Source organism: Syngnathoides biaculeatus, chromosome 20 (genome assembly GCF_019802595.1).
Source record: "Syngnathoides biaculeatus isolate LvHL_M chromosome 20, ASM1980259v1, whole genome shotgun sequence".
NCBI classification, from domain to species: domain Eukaryota; kingdom Metazoa; phylum Chordata; class Actinopteri; order Syngnathiformes; family Syngnathidae; genus Syngnathoides; species Syngnathoides biaculeatus.
This window is the reverse complement of record NC_084659.1, coordinates 12954282-12973014: the sequence shown is the minus strand read 5'-3', so window position 1 is coordinate 12973014 and position 18733 is coordinate 12954282. Positions and strand designations below refer to the sequence as shown.

The following is an 18733-nucleotide window of genomic DNA, read 5'->3' as shown; positions in this document are numbered from 1 at the left end:
AACGTGATGGATGCTGCCCGACCAAAATACCATCACTTCATTTCAGGTAGGAATTATTTTTCTCACTCTCAAATTACCAAAAAGTATTTATAATGCCAAGTTGGCTGATTTGAGAACGATGCGTGTTAAAACTGTCGCCGAGGTTAACAGAGGTTATGTGTGGCCGCAATCGCTTCCGTGTACGTTCCATAGATATGACTCCGTCATCTTGGTATTTGTATTGAATACTAGCGGAAAAGATCGATTCCGGCAAAGGTCAACGTGTCGCCGAACACAAATCCGCGTTCACGAGCCGTAAACCGTCGTCTTTTTTTCAATCATAGTTAATGAATGCGAGTTTGTGTAAAACCAGGGGTCCTTTATTTAAATATCGGGATTTGTATTGAATGCTAGCTGAAAAGATCGACGGATTCCGGCAAAGGTTAATGTGTGGCCGAACACGCTTCCGTGTTCACGAGCCGTCAAAACTGTTACTGTGTGGGATTTACTCCAGATGAGAACAGATCCAACAACAAAGTATTCATATGCGTCCAGATGTTTATACGCTTTCAAACTTTTCCGTGTAAATCTCGCCGACTTACTCACCGGATCCAGATCCAGTTGTCCAAGACAACCAGAAGCTGGTTAACAGTCCAATTTCTTATCGCCCAAAATGTCGACTTCGGCATTAAATACGGGTGTTCTGTGCCGAGTTTATCTCATTTTTCCAAGTACCGTCGTTTATTTTCACCTTCTAAATGTCTGATGTGTCGGACAAGACTCTGGGCATCGTGCTGCAAGACATATTCCTGTATCGTCTCCAACCGACTTAGCATTGAGCAGTGTTTAGCTTGACCGCCAATATGGCGACGCAAACAAATGTCACGTTATTTTATGACGCAGGTGCACGAGCTCTATATGAACGTGGACGGCCGGCCAGACGTGCGCAATTGCTCGGTTCATCCCTGGCATACCTCGTCATAGAATAGATCAACAGCAAGACGTTTAGCTTTCACAACGAGGCCGTGATCTTCTTATTGATCCCTCCGCGGTGAGCAACATTCTGCTGCTGCGACCCACCGCCGGGTTTTCAAGTCATCATCCTTGGAGCCCCTCCTGGTAAAATGCGATCCTACATCAATTCTCAAGAGCAAAATTGGTCAAATGATTTATCCGACATCACAATGACTCCCTCCATTATGTAACGGCGGCATGTAGGCGGGCGCTAGCTTACTGTATTAAGTAGGTCACGAGATTAAAGAGAATGAAATCTGTCTTGTGGCCTCCTCCGTTCGCCCCGATTTACCCGAGTGGGAAGTTTTTCGTTGGTAATCGGTGCGTATCAGCTCATTTGGGAAAGAGAATATTTTTTGAAAACAGAGATGATGCGTTGACACTGTCGCGCGGCGAATTCTTTAGATGTGCACGCCTGTCTGACACCAGGGCAACGCACACAATTAAAGATGGAAGTGTTTTTTGATGCTCTCAGAAAGAGAACCCCAACGAAAACTAAAACAGCAAAGAGGGAGGGGAGAAACTTGAAGTGGGAGGCGCTCAACATGTGTACATTCGGGATTGTCTGTAAGGACGTACAAGGCAGCAAACGCTTACTTTCCTAAAAGTAGTGCCGCCGCCGCCGCATCCTCCTCAGAGGTTTGCTTGTTTTTCCATTCCCGCTCGGTCCACGCGAGCGCAGAAAACGGAGATGGATTGCTGCTGGGCACCATGGCAACCTCTGGGGCTTTTCTTCATCACTGTGGCTTGAGCGAGGAAAGGCAAGGAACGAGAGAGGGGTGGGGGGGGGGACAGAAAAGAAGGAGGGAGTTAATCAACACCGCGCATTAATTATGCCTTTACTCGCCGCAAAGCTTTCACACGCGCTATTGTGCATCCAAATAGCCCGGTGACAAAAACAGTCCGCATGGGAAAATACCTTTGTTTGAATGAGGCCAAGCTAGTTGGAGAGGATGTGTACAAATGTCCTGGCTTCAAAATATAGACCAGTTATAAAAAGTCTACACACCCCTCTTCCAGGGTTTAGTAAAATTAAAACAAAAAAAAAAAAGAAAAGAAAAAAGACCAAGGTAAAAAAAACAATTTCGAAACTTTTGCCATCATTAATTATTGGATACTGCTATCCAATTTTCCAACCCGCTTATCCTCACAGGGGTCTCGGGAAGTGCTGGAGGCTATCCCGGCTATTTTCAGGGGAAAGGCAGACTACCCCCCGAACTGGTGGCCAGTCGGTACAACTCAATTGAAAAAAAAAAAGTTCAAATGAGGTCATGTGGTTGCACAAGTGTGCACACTCTCCTATAACTTGGTTCCATCTGTGTTCACAATCAACCAATCACATTCAAACTCATGTTAAAGAAGCCATTAGCACACACCTCCCACCGTATGAAGTGTCTCTCATAACCATAAACATAAATATCAAAAATCTGATTTTACAGTTGGCTTTCCCTGACATTTGCTTCTCTGAAGGCTTTGATTGCTATTTTGAACTGTTCATAATTTGATACACTTTGACTAAGGCCACAGTTTGAGCTGACAAAAGCAGGATGCTGCCCACACATAAAGTTTGGAACTACGTAAGAAATAATAAAAAAAAAAAAAAAAATACTTTGATTTCTTTAGTGCAGTCCACTGCATTCCCAAGCATACTATCTCAGATTTTTTTCACATTTTAGTCCGCTTCGCAAAGCTATATTTCTTTTTAGTTGACTTGTGCAGATCACATTTACAGAAAGTTTATCAAGGAATATATATATATATTTTTTTTGGTATCACGAAACATCCTTGAAGAGGGTTTGTAGAGTTTCATTAGAAGGAAAACAAGCACTGAACCACAACAGTTTGCTTCTTGGGTATTGCCAAGGTGCACTTGAGCAAGGCTCTGAGAACTTTCCTTCAAACATATTCATATATATCGACTGTATATAAACACATAACTATTTCCTCCGTGTAATATCCATAACTCCAGAAGCAACTGTTTTTTTTTTTTAATTATTATTATTTTTGTCTTTTTCTGGTTAAATTTCCTTCTGGGTGTGTAAGATTTGTCACAGGATGCGTCAGATAATAAAACTAAAGTCTATAATATGTTGCTAAAATTCGCCGTTTGCGCAGTTAAGAAAATATAATTGAAACATTACATTAATTAGATTAGCTTACTTTCACCTGTTGCATTTTGTCCAAACAGTATTCACGTTGTTGTCGTTTTAGGGGGTTATGGAGACCCTTTACACAAATATACAAGACTCTTGGGATTATTTTACTCACTGTACCGTTTAATAATTGTTCAAACTAATCGCTTAGCAATTAAAAAAAATAAAAAGTACTATACCTGCTGTGTTGTGTGCTGTCGAGCTCATCAAGATTGTTGGGAAAACAGCGACATCTTCTGTTAACTTTGAGCATCGACGCTTCATCGAAAAGCTTCACATAGAACTCCCACACGCTAACGTTTGAGAGTAAAAACAATTCAAAAGTAACAAATTCAACAACAAAAAAAAAATTTTTATTTGCATTTAGCATTTATTTATACAGCGAGAAGTTTTCGCCCCCCTTCAGCAATGCATAACATACGACGTCATCAATAGGCGACGGGGAAAATTGCCCTTCACTATGCTTATTTTGTAACCTCGTACGTGTTGTTAATGTATATTGTGTATTTTTTTGGGGGGTGGGTAATGGAAGCAGCAGGTTGAGCTGGTCAAACATCCTCCGAAATTTGATTGAGTGAGTATTCAGTAGCGAGCAAACCACTATCCGATTTTTGTTGGCGTCATCGTGCTGAACGTCTTGTTTTTCCAATCAAAACAAGTAGCATAAGGTGCAGTCGTATCATTTCTATTTACAATAATCTAGAAATGCGTTGACTAGAACTTTTACCTTTTTTTAGTTGCATCCCTCCACAGTCAATCGGATATGGCAGCTCCAACCTCAGCTGAAAGAAAAGCTTGCTGGGACGCCAGAGACTTATTGTGGAAATGTTTGGATGACAACGATGACAAGGTTGCATCCTGCCAGAGCTTCCAAAAGGAGTTTGAGACCAAATGCCCCGCTCAGTGGGTAAACTCTACTCTTTTTATTGTTTTTTTTTTTTCTATTCTCATTCGCAGCTCTTAATAAAGCAGATTTTAAATATGGGTTTTTTTTTTTCCTATTTTTGTCTTTGCTTGCAGGTCAAGTATTTCAACAAAAGGAGAGACTATTTGAAATACAAAGAGAAGATGCAGACAGAGGGGTTCACACCCGCCGAAGGCCCCCAGCAGCCCTCCTAAAACTCACAAAACTGACTTTTTTTTTTTAATTTTGCCACATTTAGGTCTGGAGGACTTGCATCCCTTTATTCCTCTGGTTGATTTTTAAACTTTAAAACCTTTAAGTTTTGTGTAATGGAATTGTGTGGTCGTGCAAAAATTTGTATGAAAAAAAATACATCACATGTTGGTTGAATGGGTTTTATTCTTGTACACTGTTTTTGTCTCCTTAACTCTCGTCTCATCTCGTGGAATGGAGCCAGTTCTTTATGTTACAATATGTATTTACAAAGATTGCCATCAAGGCCTTGACATCAACCCCACTGAGTTACATTCAACATGACAACTTGAATAAATTATAGAAAAGATTGCGCCTGTGATACGATAATTGGTTGAGAACTGATAAAAGCCACACATTGTGTAAAAACAAACACAATTTACAGTTTTTTTTTTGCACAGTACATGTTAATATTCTCTTCTACCACCAGATTTGATTGAACATCGATTATCATAAAATGGAAATATAGACGCTCACACCCTTTAAACCTTTACTGTTCAAAAAATTACTTTTCACATTTTCAAGGCAGCAAATGATCCTTTAGCAGCTTATTTTTCAACTAAAACATTTTTACGATTTTTCTTTTTTTTTTCCACGATGCGCTTCATTTATGGCAACACGGTGATGACAGAAGCCCTCGAAGTGAAATAAAACTCCTGAAGGGTTCCGTGATGTACTTTTACTCTTGAGTAAAAGAACTGCATGCTGATTTAAAAGCAGTATAAAAGATGTTTTCCTAAATACTGTACAGTAGAAGGCAGTCAACTTTTAAATGTCATGTGACACAGCAAGTGAATAATTACCTACATTTAAGGTTATAAAATACATTTTTTTAACAGCTTTCATTGTGAATTGCATCCCTCAAGCAGCTTCTCCTTCCCTCTGTCCACCTCGTTCCCATAAGTCCAGTCTAGAACACCCCGACCCAGCCCGCCCCGGCTGGCTATAAGCTGCTGGTGACGTTTGCCGCCACTGCCCAGGCCGGGAAATCAGATAAATTAAAGAGGGGGACCCCCCACGTGGTGATGGCCAACATCACCACCGCCACGCCGATCAGGTTCACGCCGAAACCTGCTTTCACCTGGAAAAAAAAAACAAAACATGACAAAAATGTCATAACACAGGTTAATTATGCATGTTTACCCATCTAGTGGAAGAACATTTAATTGTTCTGCCCATCTCTCTCACTGAACAAATACATATCCATCTAATTTCATTTGCAGCTTATCCTCACGAGCGTCGCGGGGAGTGCTGGAGCCTATCCGAGCTGCCAACGGGCAGGAGGCGGGCTACACCTTGAACTGGTCGCCAGTCAATCGCAGGGCACATCGAGACAAACAGCCGTCCTCACAATCACACCTCGGGACGATTTAGAGTGTCCAATTATTGTTGCATGTTTTTTGGGGTGTGGGAGGAAACATGAGAACTCCACACAGGCGGGTCCGGGATCAAACCCGGGTCCTCAGAACTGTGAGGCCAACGCTTCACCAGCTGATCCTCTGTGCCACTGATGCATCATCATATTTACACATGAAATTTATGAACTCGTTTTGGAATCAGAAATCAAGGGTAATGGGTTTTTCAACTATTGTTGACGTCTGGAAACACAAAAATGCTTGCAATCTCTCATAATCATTTATGATATGGAAATTGGAGATTTTGAAACAAATTTTAGAAAAAAAAATTATGGATGTTCATACACATGATTTGCTTTCGCAGGCCACATAAAATCATGCAGTGGGCTGAAACTGGCCCCCGGACCTTGAGTTTGACACACGTGCTCTAAGGTTAAAATGACGTCTTCGATCTTTTTGCCACAAATGGAATTCTGAATATGCATCATCATATTTACATGTGAAATTCATGAACTCGTTTTGGAATCAGAAATCAAGGGTAATAAGTTTTTCAACTATTGTTGATGTCTGGAAACACAAAAATGCTTGCAATCTCTCATAATCATTTATGATATGGCAATTGGAGATTTTGAAACAAATTATAGAAAAAAAATTATGGATGTTCATACACATGATTTGCTTTCGCGGGCCACATAAAATCATGCAGTGGGCTGAAACTGGCCCCCGGACCTTGAGTTTGACACACGTGCTCTAAGGTTAAAATGACGTCTTCGATCTTTTTGCCACAAATAGAATTCTGAATATGCATCATCATATTTACATGTGAAATTCATGAACTCGTTTTGGAATCAGAAATTAAGGGTAATAAGTTTTTCAACTATTGTTGACGTCTGGAAACACAAAAATGCTTGCAATCTCTCATCATCATTTATGATCTGACAATTGGAGATTTGTATACGGATTTTAACAAAAAAAAAATCATGGAAGTTCATACACATGATTTGCCTTCGCGGGCCACATAAAATCATGCAGTGGGCCGGATCTGGCCCCCCAGACCTTGAGTTTGACACCCGTGCTCTAAGGTAAAAATTTGATCTTTTTCCCACAAATAGAATTCTGACTTAATTCTCACAAAATTGAATTTTTTTTTTGTACAGCTGCACTCATAAAAATGCTATTTTTTTTTAATGAACTTTTTTTTTCCCCAAGTAAAACTGACTTTATTGACAAAATCAAGATATTTTCTCTAGCGTAGTGCTTTTTTTTTTTCCTGGTGCCAGGCGGGTCCGTGATCGAACCCGGGTCCTCAGAACTGTGAGGCCTACGCTTTACCAGCTTTATCCACCGTGCCGCCCTAATACATATCTGTCTTGATTAATTTTTGAGCTAATTAAGTGGAGTAGGGAATCGTGTACGTATGATCACAACCCAGAGCAGAGTTTAAATCAATAAAAATGTGAAGCCTTTGCCAAGAGTTACAAAATACAACTTTTCATCCGTCCGATTACATAAAACAATCACAAAAGCTTTTTTGATACTGCAGGTGCAAGCGAGCATGTGATTCGGGGAAGCGTACACGTGTGTGTGTGTGTGTCGTACCATGTCGCTGATCTGCAGGTGTCCGTAGCTGAAGACGATGGCGTTGGGGGGGTTCCCCACTGGAAGCATGACCCCGAATGACACGCACATAGTGGAGGGGATTAAAGTGTGGAGGGGGTTGATGTGCAAGGTCTCGGACTACGAGGGAGGGGTGGATGCGGGAAGAGGAAGTGGAGGTCATGAAAAAACAAAAGTATATATTCCATCAAGTCACATTGCAATACATCATTTTTTGACCGAACTGTGATTTACCAGCGCGGAGAGGATGGGCAGGAAGACGGTCAGCGTCGCCGGGTTGGAGGCGAACTCGGTGACCGCCGACACCAGCAGGCAGGCGAGAAGGGTGACGGCCCAGGGCGGGAGTCCGCTCATCGGCTCCAGCTGGCGGCCGATCCACACGGACAAGCCTGACACCTGCGCGCCCAAATCGGTCAATGTGATGTTCACTTCTTCTTCAACGTGATGATTCTCTGATCTGTGTTGTACCTTGCAGCCGGCTGCCAGCGCGTAGCCGCCGCCCACCAGGATGACGATCTCCCACGGCATGAGCCGCTGGAAGTCCTTCCAAGTGATCATGGGAGCCAGCGGGTCCGATGCTGCAAATACAAATTGCCAAGGAATCTTGTGACCTGACGATTCATCTATCCTCCGATATGCTTTTGTTTTGTTGTAAAAGCTATTAAAAAAAAATGTATTGCATTGGCATCTCTGTGCTATGGCACTGTATTGAAGTGAGTTGAGCAGCTTCAATTGGGCAAAAGTAGTGCTTTCCTGCCATCTTTTGACATCTCTGTGCTATGCAACTATTTTGAAGTGAGTTGAGCGGCTTCATTTTGACAAACGTTGTGCTTTGCTGCCATATTTTAGCATCTCTGTGCTATGGAGCTATATTGAAGTGAGTTGAGCAGCTTCAATTGGACAAAAGTAGTGCTTTGCTGCCATCTTTTAGCATCTCTGTGCTATGGAGCTATTTTGAAGAGAGTTGAGCAGCTTCATTTTGACTAACGTAGTGCTTTGCTGCCATCTTTAGGCATCTCTGTGCTATGGAACTATTTTCAAGTGAGTTGAGCAGCTTCAATTAGATAAAAGTAGTGCTTTGCTGCCATCTTTTAGCATCTCTGTACAATGGAACTATTTTAGTGAGTGAGCAGTGAGTGTTGAGCAGGTTCATTTTGACAAACGTTGTGCTTTGCTGCCATCTTTTAGCATCTCTGTGCTATGGAGCTATATTGAAGTGAGTTGAGCAGCTTCAATTGGACAAAAGTAGTTCTTTGCTGCCATCTTTTAGCATCTCTGTGCTATGGAGCTATTTTGAAGAGAGTTGAGTAGCTTCATTTTGACTAACGTAGTGCTTTGCTGCGATCTTTTAGCATCTCTGTGCTATGGAGCTATATTGAAGTGAGTTGAGCAGCTTCAATTGGACAAAAGTAGTGCTTTGCTGCCATCTTTTAGCATCTCTGTGCTATGGAGCTATTTTGAAGTGAGTTGAGCAGCTTCAATTGGACAAAAGTAGTGCTTTGCTGCCATCTTTTGGCATCTCTGTGCTATGGAACTATTTTCAAGTGAGTTGAGCTGCTTCAATTAGATAAAAGTAGTGCTTTGCTGCCATCTTTTAGCATCTCTGTACAATGGAACTATTTTGAAGTGAGTTGAGAAGCTTTAATTGGAGAAAAGTAGTGCTTTGTTTGGACAAAAGTAGTGCTTTGCTGCCATCTTTTAGCATCTCTGTGCTATGGAGCTATATTGAAGTGAGTTGAGCAGCTTCATTGGACAAAAGTATGGCTTTGCTGCCATCTTTTAGCATCTCTGTGCTATGGAGCTATTTGAAGTGAGTTGAGCAGCTTCAATTGGACAAAAGTAGTTCTTTGCTGCCATCTTTTAGCATCTCTGTGTATGGAGCTATTTTGAAGAGAGTTGAGTAGCTTCATTTTGACTAACGTAGTGCTTTGCTGCGATCTTTTAGCATCTCTGTGCTATGGAGCTATATTGAAGTGAGTTGAGCAGCTTCAATTGGACAAAAGTAGTGCTTTGCTGCCATCTTTTAGCATCTCTGTGCTATGGAGCTATTTTGAAGAGAGTTGAGCAGCTTCATTTTGACTAACGTAGTGCTTTGCTGCCATCTTTAGGCATCTCTGTGCTATGGAACTATTTTCAAGTGAGTTGAGCAGCTTCAATTAGATAAAAGTAGTGCTTTGCTGCCATCTTTTAGCATCTCTGTACAATGGAACTATTTTGAAGTGAGTTGAGCAGGTTCATTTTGACAAACGTTGTGCTTTGCTGCCATCTTTTAGCATCTCTGTGCTATGGAGCTATATTGAAGTGAGTTGAGCAGCTTCAATTGGACAAAAGTAGTTCTTTGCTGCCATCTTTTAGCATCTCTGTGCTATGGAGCTATTTTGAAGAGAGTTGAGTAGCTTCATTTTGACTAACGTAGTGCTTTGCTGCGATCTTTTAGCATCTCTGTGCTATGGAGCTACATTGAAGTGAGTTGAGCAGCTTCAATTGGACAAAAGTTGTGCTTTGCTGCCATGTTTGGCATTTCTGTGCTCTGGAACTATTTTCAGGTGAGTTGAGCAGCTTCAATTGGACAAAAGTAGTGCTTTGCTGCCATTTTTTTGGAATCTCCGTGCTATGGAACTGTATATATGTATATTATGTATCTCTTATGCGGCATTTTTGGTGTCCTGTGACATTTCTTTTCTGTCACCGTGAAGCCGGTGTAGGTTCTACCTGAGTCGCTGTAGCTCGAAGAGGGTGAAGAGAAAGGTCGCCTGGCAGGAATGAGGAAGAGCAGGAAACCCAGGAGGACGGACACAGTAGCGTCGGTCCGATAACCTTTTCTAAAGGAGGAAGAGCATAAATTATCATTTCATTGTATTTGTGTGTGTGTTTGACAGTTAGCGGGGTATTGGGGGTACTTCTCAAAAAGGGAGGTCCAGCCGGGCACAAAACCAGGTTCTCTCGTGAACCACAGGAGAGTCATCAAGATGAAGAAAACACCAGTGACAACCTCCGGGTAGCTACAACACACACAAAAACAGGAGCAAAATGTCGGAATATAGAATTCAAATCTAATTTTAACGTCCTACTCTGATGGGAGCGACTCATACCTGATGGGTCCCAGTTTTTCATACTCCTCGTGGATTCTCTTCTCTGACATCATTTCCCTTTTGGACTTGCGCTTCTTACTCAAGGAGCAGGTTTCCCTGAAGCTGGAGATGACATCGTGAAGCGCAATTCGTCCACTCGCCGCGCACAAAGCGCCGCGCGCGGCACTCACTTGCAGCCCAGGAAGAGGAAGTGCAGCCACAGCCAGGTCAGGACCAGCATGATGATGGCGATGGGGAAACTGAAGATGAACCACGTGCCAAAGTTGATCACCTTGGCATCTGGATAGCGCCTGGAAACGGAAACAATGGACCTTTGCAATTTTTACCTTTTTGCCCTTTTTGCGCTCGATCTGGTCACATCTTGACAGACGACGTACGCACGCGTTAAACTGCTCGGCGAATATTAGGTTGGTCGAGGTGCCGGTGATGGTGATGAGACCACCGATGGTGGCCGCGTAGGTGATGCTGAGCGTCAGACATTTGCAGATCATGTGGTCGCGCTTGGTGGGGTACTGGGAGTCCCGCCTGGCCTTGACGCGCTTCACATTTGGGATTTCCACGGCCACCTGCGTCACAATGAACAAAAACGCGAGTAGCGAAAGTTTTTCTCGTCAACGTTGGGTGGGAGTCGGTAGTTTCTCACCTGTGGCAAGTGTCCGTTTGTATGTGTGATGCATTCTGGGTTGGCGTTTGGATTCGCACGCACCCCATTGGCTCCTCCCGTCGCTTCCTGAAGAGTTCAAAGAGAATTATTTCATTTTTTGGTCTTGTTTTTTTTAATCATCGTCAAGTCTTACCTCACTCAGCGTGGAGAGTTCATGTTTATTGCAAGCTTTGCTGGAGGATGAGAAGAGAATGACAACAATTACATGAATCGAAATAATTGCTAAATAATTGCTTTAAAACTAATCTCCGAATCCAAACTTGGATGTTTTTGGAGACAATTGAAGGAAGTCAGAGGTGCCAGAAGAGTGAGAAATTATATTATTTTGAATAGACTGTCATTTAAGTATTCAAAATGTCAACCTTGGAATGCAGTACTGTACATTTAAAAAAAAATGTATGTTGAAATTGAGCATCCATCCATTTTTCTGCTTATCCTCACAAGGGTCGTGGGGAGTGCTGGAGCCTATCCCAGCTGTCAATGAGCAGGAGGCAAGGTACACCCTGAACTGGTTGCCAGCCAATCACAGGACACATGGAGACAGACAACAGTCACTCTCACAATCACACCTACGGGCAATTTTAGAGTGTCCAATTAATGTTGCATGTTTTTTGAGATGTGGGAGGAAATCGGAGTGCCCAGAGAAAACCAACACAGGCCCGGGGAGGACATGCACACTCCACATAGGCGGGGCTGGGATCGAACCCGGGTTCTCAGAACTGTGAGGCCAACGCTTTACCAGCTGACCCACAGTGCTGCCCTAAAATAATAATAATAATAATGTTAAATTATGGCAGGCGTGTGTTGACTAACTCCCATGCAACAAAGCTGCATCCCAGTTATTAGGAGGTGTGCACAATTGTGCAACCATATAATTTCAATTGCATCATCATTTCCAGAATCAAACAGCCTTTTAAAAAAAAAATACATTTCATTAGAGTTGTAAAGGTTACAGTTCACACTTATGGTGGAAAAGGTTTTTAAAAAATAATTGATCTTGGTTTCATTTTTTTAATATTGCAAAAACTTCACATTTGAACAGGCACGTGTAGACTTTTGATAGCCCTTGAAGTGACCAATCGCTCCATATTACCCATACCCACCGTGCCGCCCGAAATTGAGCAACGTTACTAAAATACAGCATTTATTCAAAATTCTTCATTTAAATTCCATGTCATTATCCAAGCCGCTTATCCTAACAAGGGTTGCGGGAAAGCTGGAGCCTATCGAGCTTAGCTTTGGGCGTTGTCAAAATTTCAAAATGTGAGCATTGTTTTTCACGTTTCTGTACTGTACTGTACAGTCGACGCTCAGTAAAATGTATTGGGGGGGGTTACAAAATGATGAGGCGCATCCAAGAAAAAAAATTTGGTCACAAATTACATTAAAATAACAACAATACCTGTCATTACGGTAGAGCAGTGCTAGCTGGTTCTTGTCTAAGTTTTCTTCTTTGTCTGAAAGGTCAAAAGAAACATTCGGCGAGGTACATTTCAGACTGTATATTAATATAACGCGACAGACAGACGCCTCATCTTGGATCTGACACGGGCCCCGGGCGTATTCAAAGTTTGCTCGTACCGCTGTCGTCCTCGGCGGCGGGCTCGAGGTTGTCGGCCACGCCGGTGCAGATGAGTTGCTGCAGGACGGCCTCGGCGATGGGCATCACCATCGCCGTAGTGGACGTGTTGCTGAGCCACATGGACAGAAAAACTGTGCAGCACATGAAGCCCAGCACCAACCTGGCGCGAGAGGACACGGAGAAAGATTGTCAGATACGTTTGTCCGACGATCAGTACTTTTATTTTTCAGGGACTTTTAAAGTTTTCTCTGGTTATGGTGTGAATAAACTCTCGCAGACTCACATGCCAGGCTTGGCCCCCGCAATCATCACCATGCGCAGGGCGATGCGCTTGTGCAGGTTCCACTTTTCTATGGACGCCGCCAGACAGATGACTCCCATCAGCAGCAGCGTTGTGTCCTTCGAGTACTCGGCCGCCACCTGATCACACATCACGAACGGGCCTCACGTGACGTGACGGCCGAACGCGGGCTTTTTCCCCTCCTCCGCTCGCTTTCCCAATTTCACCCCCTCCCCCGTTCGGATCAACACTTTCCATTCTTTCTTTTCAATCTGGCCGTTGCATAAGCCAAATGTCTCGTCACCTCTCACCCCAACGCCTGCTGGACTTTGTCCTGCTGGGCTGTTTGCCATATTTCGTACAAAACGATCAAATCAATTCCACAGCCGGCGCGACTTTCTCAGTTCGACGTCGCCGTCGCAGCTATATCGGATGGAGTCCGGGAAGAAAGCGTTGTAACGGAGAGGAAATGTTGGAGAAAAGCTAAAAGCCTGATGGACCACCATCACAAGAGGCTTAGAGTTTGGTTATGAGGCAGCTTTGCAATTTGGTCACATGGCAATCTTTTTATGTAATGGTGTGATCAGAAAAATAAAGAAAAAGCGAGCTTGGTGACTTATTTGCGGTATGACAGGCTTTACCTGCTAGCGGTGTGTCCAGCTTCCTTTGGCGAACCCAAGTGGAGGTTTACGGTCACATGTGACGGCTTGTCTAATCCCAAATACTAAAGTATAATCTAAAAAAAAAACAAAAAAAAACTCACCTCGCTTGACTTTAGTACCCCAAAGAGTGGGTAGAGGAAGGCAGGGACGAGGGCGGCAGCACCCAAGGGGACGGCCTCTGAGACCCAGTAGACGGCCGTCACGATTAGCACATATGCGCAACATGCCTCCTGCGAACGGGAAAACACACAGAACATAGCATGAATGCATACATTATAATGATTTTATTTTCAATCAAACAGTTAAATTTGAGAGATTGCATATCATTGGATTGGAGAAGCTCGGTCATCCGGGAAGGGCTCAGTATCTCCGCATTGAGAGGAGCTAGATGAGGTGGCTGGGGCATCTGATCCAGATGCCTCCCAGGTGAGGTGTTCCGGGCATGTCCCACCGGAAAGAGACCCCGGGGATGGCCCAGGACGATGCTGGAGAGACTGTGTCTCTCGGCTTGCTTGGCAACGCCTCGGGATCCTTCCGGAAGAGCTGGAAGAAGTGGCTTGGGAAAGGGAGGTCTGGGTATCCCTGCTGAAGCTACTTCCCCCGCGACCCGATCCGGAAAAGCGGGAGAGGGTGGATGGATGGAATATCATTTGTGCAATGTTTACAGAGGCCGGGATAGCAAATTGTGCAAAAGCTAGGGTTCCTAACATATATCCCTGGGGTACTCCAATGCGTCAAAGTGGATGGATGGATGGATGGATGGATGGATGGATGGATGGATGGATGTCATACCATTGGTGCAATGTTCACAGTGGCGGCGATATCAAATTGTGCAAAAGGTAGGGTTCCGAACATATATCCCTGGGGCACTCCAACGCGTCGAAGTGGATTGATTTGAACTGATCAACCAAGGTTAGACCCACTGTCAAAGTCTAAGGGTCATCGCAGTTTAAATCAGTGAACTGTCTTCCCTTTGTATTGATTTCATTTGGCGAGACGACGACTCCATTTTCACGTATAAGGCAAAATCGTATTTTAGTTGCGCTTGAAAATGAAACGTGGACAAGGATCCACAACGGTCAACTTTCTCTTTAGTTGCGATCAAAAACAATAATGATGGGAAAATAAAAAGTGTAATATTATGCGACAAAAAATATATAGTACTTTAATTACTGTACTGCCTAAATTTTCTTCAATTTTCATTTTAATGTCCGATGAATGGATGGATGGATGACATATCATTGGTGCAATGTTCACAGTGGCCGCGATATCAAATTGTGCAAAAGGTAGGGTTCCTAACATATATCCCTGGGGCACTCCAACGCGTCGAAGTGGATTGATTTGAACTGATCAATCAAGGTTAGACCCACTGTCAAAGTCTAATGGTCATCGCACTTAAATCGACGACTTAAATATATAGTGAAAAATGTAAAAATATAAAGTGTAATATTATGCTACAAAAAAAACATAGTACTTGGATTACTGTACTACCTACACTTTCTTCAATTTTCATTTTAGTGTCTCATGAATAGTTGGACAGAAATAATGTATTTTTTTACAATTATATATATATTTTTTATTTATATTTATATTTATAAAAAAGTATAAAAAATATATATATATATATATATTTATATATATATTTTTTTAAATAAGTCATTAAAAAAAAGTTTTAATGACAACCTGAAGCTCCAACTAACCAAAAAAAAAAAAATTCTGAATTGTTCAATCTTGTTTTTTTAGTTTAAGTCTAGTAGTCTAGTAGTCTTTAGTCTAGTTTCAGTTCCAAGTCCTGTTGACTTATGAACAGCTTGGACCCTGCTGAATCAGCGCCGAAAATTCACATGCATGGAGGTGGGAAACGTCGGACTGATAGAGGGGTTGAAGCAATGCACAGGGGCGGGAAGGTCCTGGAGGGGGGGACGATGAGGGGGATACATGCAAAGATAAAATGTGTAAACACGAGAACGGGAGATAGAAGAAAAGATGGCCTGATTCAGCACTCACTGATTATTGATTATTGGCGACTGTTTATCAGCGAGACCTTTGCTGATTTCTTTGTTGGTCTCCTTTTGCAAGTCAAAGCTAAAGTGCAAAGTAAGCGACGGCTGCTGACGCAATAATGAGTCACATCTCATTTACTTAGAGCCACTAAAAAAAAGGGGATCATGTGTTTTGTTTTGTTTGTTTTTTTAAATACCAATACATATATATATATATATATATATATATGACTTTCCAATTTTAACTCGGCATCAGCACATATTCAAAATTAAATGAGTGCAACGTCTCTCGACTCTCAACATAATTACTTTGGTCAAGCATTAATTTCACCATCTTAATTTATGCAGGCCTCATCTCCACCTCGTCCCGGGCCAATTGATCGGCTGATCGGCTTCCTGTTATCAGCGGTGGGCTCGGGAAATGATGATGAGTGGCATTTAGACGAAGAAACTTGAAAGGCCAATCGGGTCACGTTGTGGAATAAATGAGCCAATCAGCAAGAGGCTAAATTAACCATTAAAAGCTGGCACATTATTTCACACTACTACTAATTCATTTCTCCTTCCTTTGTCATTGCACGTTTTTTTTATTCAGTCGTCGACCCTTGTGAGGATGAGCGGCGACGGAAACGGACGGATGGATGGATGGATGACAAACACTGGCTCCACAGCCAAATGTCATCCATGACTGGGAATTAATTTTGGGTGTCATTTTGCTCACTAGCGGGCAAACAAACACGGAAAACGTGGGAATAATGAGGCCAGTGTTTGGCTGCATGTTCTGTTGGACTGCAGCCGTCCCATTCCTGAAACAGCCTGTGGTCCCCGGTGTCGTAAGAACCCGGCGGGGGGGACGCCCGACCCCGCGTGCTCTCCGTGGCGGTACATTGATTATGTAACTTCATTACTCGGATTATTTTATTTTTTTTTTTTTTTGTTCTTTCTTTCTTTGTGTTGACGTTCCGGCACTCGGGCCCTGGCTCGGCCTCATCCCGGGTCAGCTTGCGAACGGTGCCAAACATGCGTCGCCGCTGACATAACAGCAAGGAGAGCGGCGATTGGGCCGGTGGGGTGTGTGTGTGTGTGTGGGGGGGGGGGGGGGGCACTCGGAGGCACCAGAACACTGCTTTCAATGAAAACCACATTACACTTACAATAATAGCGTCACAATACAGTTTGACTTTTGAGTTCAATTTGATACATGATGATGATTTTTGACTACTTTCTTTTCCACAGTTATATATTCCTCCTCGTCCATCATTTTCAGCAAGTTAGAAATTATTTAAAAGCCTAAAGTAAATTCGTATTGCATCAGCCAGTCGACTAAAAAGCGCAACCTTGTGTTTTTCTATGCTTTCAAGATTTAATTAAATCATATTTTTCATCTCAGGGCGCACTCGCTGGCTCGTGTTGTCACTGCGGGTCACTCGCAAGGCAAATTTTTGCGCAAAAAAAAAAAAAAATCATGGAAGTTGATGTGTATGATTTGCCTCCGCGGGCCACATAAAATCATGCGGCGGGCCGGATCTGGCCCCCGGGCCTTGAGTTTGACACCTGTGATGTAGTGGTACACACGCCCGCCTTTGGTGCAGGCAGCGCGGGGATCGATTTTCGCTCAGGGATGGTGTCGATACCTGTCCTGCGACTGACTGGCGACTGGCTCAGGGTGCAGTCCGCCTTTCACCCAAAGCTAGCTGGGATAGGCTCTAGCCTTCTCGCAACCCTTGTGAGGATAAGCGAATCAGATAATGACGTGACATGACATTTTGAAGGTAAATTGCTGAACAAAATTTTCTGTTTGTTTAGAATCCAAATCATGCCGTGATAGTCCACAAATGATGAATTGATGAAAACGGACTTCGTTGTGATTGTTGTCATTATCCAAGCCGCTTATCCTCACAAGGGTCGCGTGAAAGCTGGAGCCCATCAAAGCGAGCTCTGGGCAAAAGGCTCTGGGGACTGGTCACCGGTCAGTCGGAGGGAAGGTATCGACACCACCACTGAGCGGGAATCGATCCCCACGCTGCCTGCACCAAAGGCGGGCGTGTGTACATCTACACCATCAGTGACTCCCTCCGTTTAAATAATAATTTAATTGAAGTTACTTATCACTCTCGTACTGCCAGAGTCACATGTTTCTGGCGTCCAATTTATTATTATTTATTTATAAAATGTGATTGATTTTTTTTTTTCCTTCACATTTTGTGCTGTAACAGGTAAAAAGGGGGCGGGTTCTTCAAAAAGGCACTGTAAAAATTTCTAAATGTGAGCATTGTTTTTTATATGTTTCTGTACTTTACTGTACAGTCGATGCTCAATAAAACGATAGTGGGGGGGGGGCATGGTTACAAACACCATCAGTGACTCCGTTTTTTCAAATTTTCCGATAAAAAAAATAATAATTAAAAAAAAAAGACACGTGACTATGCTCTCTGGCTAATTACTGGGATTCCCTTCTTACCAGTTGCCACTTTGACTTTTTCTAGTTCCTCAACCAGAAAAAGATCCAGAATTTAATTAAATCTGAACCAAATTGGTACATTTTGATATGTTTTATAACTTAACCCAAGTCTTTACTTTGACTTTCATAGCCAAGTCGCAACCCCCCCCCCCCAGCACAACGATTTTGAGCCGGCGATAATCCCCTTGTCCCTCGGAGAATTTTTTACATGACTGAGATTTGCTTCTTCTCTTCTGAATGGGACGTTTATGAGCCTTTGAACCCCTTTTGATCCCCCCCCACCCCACCCGCGCCCCCAACGTGACGCGACGTCTCCGCGCAGACACGGACGGCCTGACGATCTGGACAATGGGCCCCCTTTTTTGATTGATTCACGGGCGACAAAATCCCATCAGTCGACTGCAGCGGTCAGAAAAAGGAGCGTCAACAACACTGACTGGTATTTTCCATTATTTACTTTTAATGTATAATTCTACTTTAATAAAGAGTGTAAATACTTTTGTCACCTCTGCTCATTTTTCAATTCAACAATTTCAACTGTGTATTTTACTGACTTGAATGCATCGCTCTTCGTAAAATAATGTATTTGTCAAGTTCTCTTCTGAAATAGACACACAATTGAATTTCATTTTAATTTTATTTTAATTGAATTGAATTTTCTGCCATATTTCCAATTATCTGCGTTCTTGCTTTCGTTAAAGTATTGAAATCGTTG

At 42.9% G+C, this 18733-nt stretch overlaps 3 protein-coding genes across 16 annotated transcripts in view; 1 reads left to right on the top strand and 2 right to left on the bottom strand.

Annotated features, from left to right (window-relative positions):
- ptprz1b (protein tyrosine phosphatase receptor type Z1b) overlaps window positions 1-3441 on the bottom strand; it is a 49767-nt gene extending 46326 nt beyond the window's left edge. The window contains exons 1-2 of one of the 2 annotated variants that reach the window (XM_061806531.1): window positions 3326-3441; window positions 1597-1739 (exon numbers count right to left, since the gene is read on the bottom strand). In XM_061806531.1, the coding sequence (XP_061662515.1) occupies window positions 1597-1706 (110 nt within the window). In that variant the 5' untranslated portion in view covers window positions 1707-1739; window positions 3326-3441. Of the gene's footprint in view, window positions 1-1590; window positions 1740-3325 lie in introns of those variants that run through there. The other variant, XM_061806533.1, reaches the window with a different exon arrangement.
- Window positions 3442-3564: 123 nt separating this feature from the next.
- On the top strand, window positions 3565-4615 carry LOC133493303 (cytochrome c oxidase assembly factor 6 homolog). 2 transcript variants are annotated; one of them, XM_061806547.1, is made up of 3 exons: window positions 3565-3720; window positions 3884-4053; window positions 4167-4615. In XM_061806547.1, exons 2-3 carry the CDS (start codon window positions 3910-3912, stop codon window positions 4263-4265), a joined length of 243 nt encoding a protein of 80 aa, XP_061662531.1. In that variant the 5' UTR covers window positions 3565-3720; window positions 3884-3909; the 3' UTR covers window positions 4266-4615. The 2 variants fall into 2 exon arrangements, with proteins under 2 accessions (XP_061662531.1, XP_061662532.1); XM_061806548.1 differs by having other exon boundaries at window positions 3570-3814.
- Window positions 4616-4760: 145 nt separating this feature from the next.
- The window catches only part of slc13a4 (solute carrier family 13 member 4), a 50831-nt gene continuing 36858 nt past the window's right edge, over window positions 4761-18733 (bottom strand). For all 12 annotated transcript variants that reach the window (XM_061806536.1, XM_061806537.1, XM_061806540.1 and 9 more), the window contains 15 exons: window positions 13656-13784; window positions 12896-13032; window positions 12612-12772; window positions 12433-12487; window positions 11164-11203; window positions 11010-11096; window positions 10748-10932; window positions 10537-10656; window positions 10367-10468; window positions 10175-10276; window positions 9987-10096; window positions 7743-7852; window positions 7509-7670; window positions 7257-7394; window positions 4761-5383 (listed from right to left, as the gene is read on the bottom strand). In XM_061806536.1, coding sequence (XP_061662520.1) covers window positions 5246-5383; window positions 7257-7394; window positions 7509-7670; window positions 7743-7852; window positions 9987-10096; window positions 10175-10276; window positions 10367-10468; window positions 10537-10656; window positions 10748-10932; window positions 11010-11096; window positions 11164-11203; window positions 12433-12487; window positions 12612-12772; window positions 12896-13032; window positions 13656-13784 — 1776 coding nt within the window. In that variant the 3' untranslated portion in view covers window positions 4761-5245. The remainder of the gene's footprint in view (window positions 5384-7256; window positions 7395-7508; window positions 7671-7742; window positions 7853-9986; window positions 10097-10174; window positions 10277-10366; window positions 10469-10536; window positions 10657-10747; window positions 10933-11009; window positions 11097-11163; window positions 11204-12432; window positions 12488-12611; window positions 12773-12895; window positions 13033-13655; window positions 13785-18733) is intronic.